The 8,839-nt window shown below is 36.4% G+C and overlaps 1 protein-coding gene across 1 annotated transcript; it reads left to right on the top strand.

Annotated features, from left to right (window-relative positions):
* The first annotated feature begins 4,316 nt into the window (after positions 1-4,316).
* Positions 4,317-4,688, top strand: LOC126022914 (acidic leucine-rich nuclear phosphoprotein 32 family member E-like). The gene has a single exon (XM_049783927.1). The coding sequence runs from the start codon at positions 4,317-4,319 to the stop codon at positions 4,686-4,688; it is 372 nt and encodes a 123-aa protein (XP_049639884.1).
* Positions 4,689-8,839: the final 4,151 nt, after the last annotated feature.

Raw genomic sequence — 8,839 nt, 5'->3', positions numbered from 1 at the left:
CCCATATGCCCCCCCCCCAAGCCAGGAGTGACTTCTGAGCGCATAGCCAGGAGTAACCCCTGAGCGTCACCAGGTGTGGCCCAAAAAAAAAAACAAAAACAAAACAAAACAAAATAAAACAAAAAACTGGAAAATCTAGGCAGCGGTGATGCAGGGCTGTATTCTATTATAATGAGCAAGAAAGTTATAATCATGGAAGCCTATAAGTCAATCAATTATTTCATTATAAAAATGGAATCCTAGTTTATTATGGAATTCACTAGAGAAGTTGGACCTTATGTGGGAGACATCAAAAGAACTAAGGTTCAGAAAGGCCATGCAGAGTAATAATGCTTCAGGCAATGCCTCTGAAATGTTGTTTGGTGCCGAGTAGACATGGAGAGCTTTCCTAGAGAGCCAGGAGCTCCGTGGGGATGTTCAACTGGATCTGAGAGAGGAGCTTCCAGAAGGAGTGCCTTTGTACCTGCCACATCTGAGAAAGCAGCTAAAAGTCTGGCTGTAAGCTGGCATCACAGGCACAGGTACAGGTGAACAAAGCTTACAGCTAGGGAAATTAAAGATTTTCAAGCTGGTTCCTTTACCCAAGTCTGTCACCACATTCATTGTTCTATTCAGAGGGTCCTCAGAAAGCAATGGTTATTGTTCCACTTCTATCTTTCACGTATCATACAATGGAAAACATGGGAGAGTTGGGAAGATCATGTATATTACTCTGCAGGTGCCTCAGATATCTGACACAACCATGTTGCCACAGCCCAGATTCCTCAGTCACAGGGTGTCCTCAACTGAGGGCAGGTTGACATAAATGATGTACAGGGGACACCACTTGTGGGAGATTCCTGAAGAGTAGGTAGTGTTCCATTTCTTGCTCTGGGTGGTAGCTACATGGATGATCTCATTGTAGCTGCACATTTTTGTTTCATGAGCTGAATCTACAGAATAGTAAAAATCAGCTTCATTCACTTATTTTACTTTTAATGAAGTCACCATAATTTACAAAGTTCAAAGCAGAGTTTCAAGCATATAGTGTTCCAGCATCAATGCTATCACCAGTGATAACCACCCACCAATGTCCTTAGGATCCTCTCAAATTGCATCCTTGACAGGCACATTTGAAAGATTAAATTGTTATAATAGAACTTAGAATTTTAAAAATTTAGAATTTAAGAATTTTAGAATTTAGAATTTTGGAATAGAATTTAGAATTTTAGAATTTTAAAAAATTAGAATTTTAGAATAAAATTTAAAATTTAGAATTTTAGAATTTTATATTTAGAATTTAAGAATTTAGAATTTTAGAGTTTAAAATTTTAGAAATTTAGAATTTTAGAGTTTTAGAATAGAATTTAGAAATTTGGAGTTTAAAATTTTTGAATAAAATTTAGAATTTTAGAAATTTAGAATTTATAATTTAGAATCTTAGAATTTTAGAAATTTAAATTTTAGAATTTTAGATGGGATTTAGAATTTTAGAAATTTAGGGGCCGGAGAGATAGCATGAAGGCAAGGCGTTTGCCTTTCATACATAAGGTCATCAGTTCGAATCCGGTTTCCCATGTGGTCCCCCGTGCCTGCCAGGAGCAATTTCTGATCATGGAGCCAGGAGTTTCCCCTGAGCAGTGCCGGGTGTGACCCAAAAACCACACACACAACACACACACACACACACACACACACACACACGCACACACACACACACACAAAGCAAAACAGAATTTCAGAAATTTAGAATTTTAGAATTTAGAATTTTAGAATTTTGGAATAGAATTTAGATTTTAGAAATTTAGAATTTTAGAATAGAATTTAGAATTTTGGAATAGAATGCAGAATTCAGAATTTAGAATTTAAGAATTTAGAATTTTAGAAATTTAGAATTTTAAAATACAATTTAGAAATTTAGAGTTTAGAATTTTTGAATAGAATTTAAAATTTTAGAAATTTAGAATTTAAGAATTTAGAATATTAGAATAGAATTTAGAACTTTAGACATTTAGAATTTAAGATTTTAGAATGGAATTTAGAATTTTAGAAATTTAGAATCTTAGAATTTTAGAATTTAGAATTTTGGAATGGAATGTAGAATTTAGAATTTTAGAATAGAATTTAGAATTTTAAAATTTTAGAACAGGATTTAGAATTTCAGAAATTTAGAATTTGGAATCTTAGAATTTTGGAATAGAATTTAGAACCTTAGAATTTTAGAATTTAGAATTTTAGAATTTAAATAGATTTTAGAAATTTAGAATTTAAGAATTTAGAATTTTAGAAATTTAGAATTTTAGAATAGAATTAAGAACTTTAGAATCTTAGAATTTAAAATTTTGTAATGGAATGTAGAATTTAGAAATTTAGAACTTTAGAATTTAGAATTTTAGAACTTTAGAATAGAATTTATAATTTTACTTTATTTTTTATATCTTTATTTAAACACCATAATTACAAACATGACTGTAGTTGGGTTTCGGTCACAAAAAGAACACATCCCTTCACCAGTGCAACATTCCCACCACTAGTGCACCCTATCTCCCTCCACCCACACACCCTGCATGTATTCAACACAGGCATTCTACTTCTCTCACTCATTAACACTGTCATGCTAGTTGTTAGTATGTCATTTCTCTAACTGCACTCACCCCTCCTTGAGGTGAGCTTCATATTGTGAGCTGGTCCTTCCGGCCTCATCTCTGGGCATTATTACAATAATGCCTTATTTTTCTTAAAACCCATAGATAAGTGAGACTATTCTGTGTATGACTCTCTCTCCCTTTGAATTATTTCTTTCTTTTTTTTTTATTTTAAATTCTTTATTTAAGGGGCCGGAGAGGTGGTGCTAGAGGTAAGCTGTCTGCCTTGCAAGCGCTAGCCAAGGAAGGACCACAGTTCGATCCCCTGGAGTCCCATATGATCCCCCCAAGCCAGGGGCAATTTCTGAGCACTTAGCCAGGAGTAAACCCTGAGCATCAAACGGGTGTGGCCCGAAAAACCAAAAAAAAAATCTTTATTTAAGCACCATGATTACAGACATGATTGTAGTTGGGTTTCAGTCATAAACAGAACAACCCCCCTTCACCAGTGCAACGATCTCACCCCCACTGACTGCCCCCCCTTCCTATCCCCTGCCTGTATTCGAGACAGGCATTCTACTACAATTACTTTTTTAAGTTCAGTAAGCTGTTTTTTTTTCTTCTTTCTTAAAAGGTAAGTGTTAAAAAAAATACAGTAGTAAAGGTGTGAAAGTGGCAATCGCCATTGTTTGCATAGGCCCAGCAAAATATAGGGAAAAAGGAAAAAAAATCCTTGGCCTGATTACAAGAAGGCCTCACTCTTGAAGTTTGTTGGCAAAAGACCGACTCTGGGCTCCAGGCATATCAGTTTGCCCAACCCCTGAATCATTCATTCTTCATGGTCCCGGTGAAACTTTTACGCACTTCAGTTTTTGTAGGTGTCAGGTTTCTATATTTAAAGGTTATGAATTATGTGCATTTCCTTCATTTAAGTCAGGCTGATGTGGAGCATCCTCTAGTTTCACCTCACCATTAGATGCAGAGAGACCTGCCCTGCAAGCATGTTGTTGCTAAGTCGTCTGGGTGTTGAGAGCACTCTGGAGTAAGTCAATGCCAGAGCAGTGTTGGGGTCTTCCCTTGTAGAGGTTTGCATCGTGGTAATGTTATAGACAATTGTGGTTGTTTCCATAGTTGGTATCCATTGTTCAGGGGTGTATGGGCAATGCCCATTTTTCTGAGGCCTAAGCCAAATCATTATGTCACTGTTCAGGGTATAAGGACTAAACGCATTACAAAATTTGTGTTCCCATCTCTTTAGATAAAAACTTGTTTGCATATGTAATATTTTCCCATTTTAATGTGCCTATGCAAAAGAGAAACAATGCCACAAGGTATTGTTGGTGCATCTGGGGGCCAAGGGAACAAGTCCAACATTCCTCATAACTTGGTTCTAACATGAATTCTAAACAGAGATACTCTTCTACAAGCATTATCTATTGAACAGATTCCAAAGGGGGGAAAAGCAAACAAACAAATAATAAAAAAAAAAAACAGTGGGCAAAATTGTCACTATATAAGAGGATATTCAAAAAGATTTATAGATGTTAAGGGAATACATCTAAGATATACAAAGGAGATACACATTTCCTTTTATGTTTTAAAATAGTTGGGGGGGGGGAGCGAGCGAGGGAGCGGTGTGCGGGGCGAGGTGAGGTGAGGCAAAGGCCGCAGGTGCGAGTTGCTGCCTTGGGGCCAGTGCGTCCGCGTCTTCCCTCCGTCCAACCATTCATTCCGGTGCCAGCCTTGGTGCCCATGCAGGTGGAGGCAGCCATGGAGATGCAGAAGATCTGCCCAGAGCAAATCACATACTTAGATGGATTTGATCAGGAGGATAATGAAGCTCCAGACACAGAGGATGAGGAGGAGGAGGATGGAGATGAGGAAGACGAAGATGAAGCTGGCTCAGGATATGAATGTGAGGAAGGTTGTGAGGAAGATGACGATGAAGAGAATGATGACGATGACAATGATGATGACGAAGGCTGGGAATTGGGAGAGGGAGAAGAGAAAGCGGACCTCTCCTATTTGATGAAAGAAGAAATTCAGGATGAAGAAGATGATGACGATGACTATGTTGAAGAAGGGGAAGAAGAAGTTATTGTAATAGTCATTTTTAGCCCATAATGAAAACATTATCTCACTTTGCACAGACATAGTATGGTACATTTCCTGTATAAGGATTTAAAGTTATTTATAAATTAGCAGAAGTCGCAATTGGCTAAAATAAGAAAAGTTTCTTGAATGATAAGTTAGTGATTTATTTTTTTTAAAGAAGAACTCAGAGCAATTTACTTCGAAGGCAGCGGCGCTTTTTTGAGAAGCGTGTTGTCCAAAGATATTGGGTGTTTGTTTGTTTGTTTTTTGTCGGTATCTTGGAAACCGATATAGGTGCAGAATAGATGGAGTTTAGAGTTTGTGGAGGCTTCTGAAACCTTATAAGAAGGTGGCTAATAAGATTTTATTTTTGAAGAAAAATGTTACTTCTGCTAAGTTCAGAGAAAGCATTCAGCCCTTCTCCAAGCTAAAGAGCATATTCCAATGGTTGTGTTGTTTCTAAGTATGTCCACTTTGTTTTCTGTTCAACAATTTCCTTATGATCACATTCCTTTCTTTCACTCAAATTTATTTTAGCAACTTATGGAAGCCCAGGAAAATATTACACGTCAAACATTCTTTTCACGTCTATCTCAGTTTTAATTGAATCAAATGAAAGAAATGTAGTGTCTGAGATGTATATGTTATTATTAGTGCAGTTCACATGACAAACTACTTTCTTGGTGAATATTTTTTGGGTAGCTTTATGTACAGATTATCAGTAGGATGAAGAAAGAAAAGTGAATGAGACTCTTTGGAAAATTGCCTGTTGATAAGTTTTTGCTTTTGTTTTGTTTTGTTTTTGGGTCACACCCTGTGGTGCTCAGGGGTTACTCCTGTCTCTGCACTCAGAAATCACTCCTGGCAGGCAAGGGGGACCATATGGGATACCGGGATTTGAACCATTTTGGTTGGTCACATGCAAGGCAAATGCCCCACCGCTGTGCTCTCTGGCCCCTCCGTTGATAAGTATTATCAGATAAAACATTTAATTGGAATATATTGAACAATTAGAAAAATATTTGAAACTATATCATTATTAAAATTAATTTTTCAAATAAAAGGCCATGTAAAAACAACTATTTGGGATTAGTGTGTGTGTTTCCTTACATGGCTCCTGAATGTGATTGCGAAGCACTCTGGAAAGATAAGTCCACCTTGTGTGGTGGCTTCATAGTCAAGGCTTTTGAATTTTGGCATCTAAATGTTTTTAATTGTTGTTAAAGTTAAAGTCAAGTTAAGTGAAGTTATCCTTCCACATTGGCATACATCTAAATTACTAAATATACTTCTTATTTAGTTTTAAGTGTATGACTTGGGGGTTTTAAAGTAAAAACTTTGCAGTTATTTATGGATAATAAGAAAGATACACAGCTGACTTAACTCAAGCTCCTGGGATATATTTAGTGGGAGGATGGAAATAACCAAAAGCTAGTATTTTTTTTCCTTTTAACCAGTTGAAATGCCCAGTTTTCGAAGTATTCTCATTGCACTGTATACCAAATTGATTATAAAATACTTTTTTTAAAGTTAAATATAATCATTGTCTTTATCAATCATCATGTTATGTAATCTCAAAGATTTTTGCTTGGAAAACAAACGTTTAGAACCTCCAGATAACTTTTTAAGACTTGTGGGTGGTATTTTCATGCAAATAAGTATGGGTGGGTTTTAAATTTTGTAGAAGTTTTTAATGCTCTTTGTATGGCAGTATAGTGTTAAATCATCAAAACTCTCCTTTAAAATCTTTGAAGTTAATACTTTTGTGCAACTGTGTTTTGAATAAAGCCATGACAGTGTTAAAAACAAAACAAAAGTTGATTCCGGGACACCACTTTGGTCTGTGATTTAGCCATTTGGAGTCAGTCTGTAAACTACTTCCAGCAGTCCCATATCAGGAAATGTCTTTGAGTGGGGGCTTCTCAAAAACTGATTATAGTAGCAAGCACAGGTACCCCAGTGAAGGGAGGTGGAGGATAGGAGTCTGTTGATAATAGATTGATAGGAACAGAATTTTGGTTTCTTCTTGGGCTGAGAGTCTATTTTTTTCATTTTGGGAGCTTGCTGGCAGTTAGCTTGAGTGAGGATAATAATCTGCTTCATAAGGAGCGAAGAGCTGAGGGTAAAGGTGGTTACATGTGGGGTAATAGACAGTGGGGGTGAGAGTAAAGGACTAGAAATGAGCCAATGTAAGATGATGAGCCAATGGGGGAAGGGAATAATAAAACATAGACATTCTGTATATTGTAAACATAGATGATCCCCTATGATGTCATATTTAACTAGCTATACTGTATAATGCAAAGTGGATTAAATTAACTGATATCCTATTAATCCTATTAAACTATATCCTATAAAATCCTATTAAACTATATGATATTCTATTAATCTATATAAATTTTACTATTCACTATTGCCCCCATGCGGTTTGAGAATGGGGATTAGTGGAAAGGGAAGTTCACCAGTCCCCTCCCCCAATCCACCCTCTGGTGCAGGGTGGGGGATAGGGGAGGCCTAGAGTCATCTTTAAACTCCTCCCTGTCACCCACCTTGCTGGCACCCTGGACCGGTGGCCAGGGGTAACCCTGGGGTCCGGAAAGAAGGAGAGAGAAGGCTGTGGGGGGCAGCCGGAGGCCACATCTTCTCATATATATTTGCTTTCAATTTCTTGTTGGCCTTTTGTGTGGAATGGTCTGGACTGAGTTCCCAGGAATGGACTCTTGCCTTGGTACTTTGTGCCAGAACAGCTGCTTCTCAGGGTTTTACATTTTGCTCTGGGCAAAATATTTGAGGAACTGAAGACACCTAGAACTGAATTTTATACAAAAGAATGAAAATTTCTCAATATCTGTCAAAATTTAAAATTAAAAGCCAAATGACATAATCTGATTTATCAGACTGAAAGATCGAGAAAATGTGGCATAGCTTTAGTCAGTTTCTGTGTAAGAACAGGGGAAAATGATAAATGGAAAAGAGAGAGTGTGGAGACAGGGCCCCATGCCTGGAAAGTGGTGTGTAACAGAGACCTCATGTAGCTGGGAAAGAGAGATTATTTTTTAAATGACATTGGAAAAATCACTCACTCTGGGAAAAATGCCAGGTCCTGCTTTTCACCCTGGATCTAGGAGAACCCTTTTTCGATTCAAGAACTAAGTTTGAAAGATGAAACTATTTAACAAACGAGGAAAACAGTTGAAATATATCTTTGATAGTTTAAAGTTATCTTTGTATTTGGGAAAAGCCAAAAACTTAAGATACTCAAAGCCCTCTCTCCTTTAGAAAATAAAACATATTTGATGACATAAAAATTAAACACTTTGTTAAGTGGACTGCAGAAATAAGATTTTATAGATGACAGAATAGATTTTCTTTTTATCGTACCAAATATTATTGAGTCAAGTGGGGAGTATACACTATGAACTCTAAATTAAAGTTCAATTTACTGAGTGGAATATTATATTATGGTTTATGTAGAAAAATAACTTTATTCCTAGGTATTTTACATGGAAAAATTTTGTGGTAGAGTATAAATGTCACTTACTTTTAAATAGAATTTACTTTTAAATATATTTTCAAAATACATTGATATATTTATATTGTTATAGAGAGATCATATGTATAAGTCGCTTATTGGCAAATGTGTATTCACATAATATTTTCAGTTTCCAATGTTTTCAAATAAAAAAATTAGAGAAAACACTACCAAAAGAACATTTAAAATATACAAAAAAAATCTTGGAAGATAACAGTTAAAAAAAAAAAAAAAGAACAATGTAAGGAAATGAGTCATAGACAGGACCCAAAAATTCATAGAATGAAAACTGACCATAGCCAGAATGGGAGAAAATGATCAACAACATAGGCACTCATGACCAGGAAAACTCAAGCCAAAAGGGAATACACATTAGCACCATTTGCTGAGAAAAATGAGATGCCAATGTTGGGAGGTCTTGGGAAATCAAGGACCATTGTTTTACTGGCCCCAAAATTTTATAAAGCAATCTGGCCATGCAGTATAAAACCAGGGATGGAGCACAAACTAAACTATAGTTAGTAGGACACTTGATTTGTATGGGTCAGAACTGTATTCAATCTTCTGGCCCCCTATCAGTGTGCCCTGAGCACCACAAGGAGTGATCCCTGAAGACATAGCTATGAGTAACTTCTGAGCATTGCCAGGT

This window comes from Suncus etruscus, chromosome 1 (genome assembly GCF_024139225.1).
Source record: "Suncus etruscus isolate mSunEtr1 chromosome 1, mSunEtr1.pri.cur, whole genome shotgun sequence".
Lineage (NCBI taxonomy): Eukaryota > Metazoa > Chordata > Mammalia > Eulipotyphla > Soricidae > Suncus > Suncus etruscus.
This window is presented reverse-complemented; position numbering and strand designations above follow the sequence as displayed.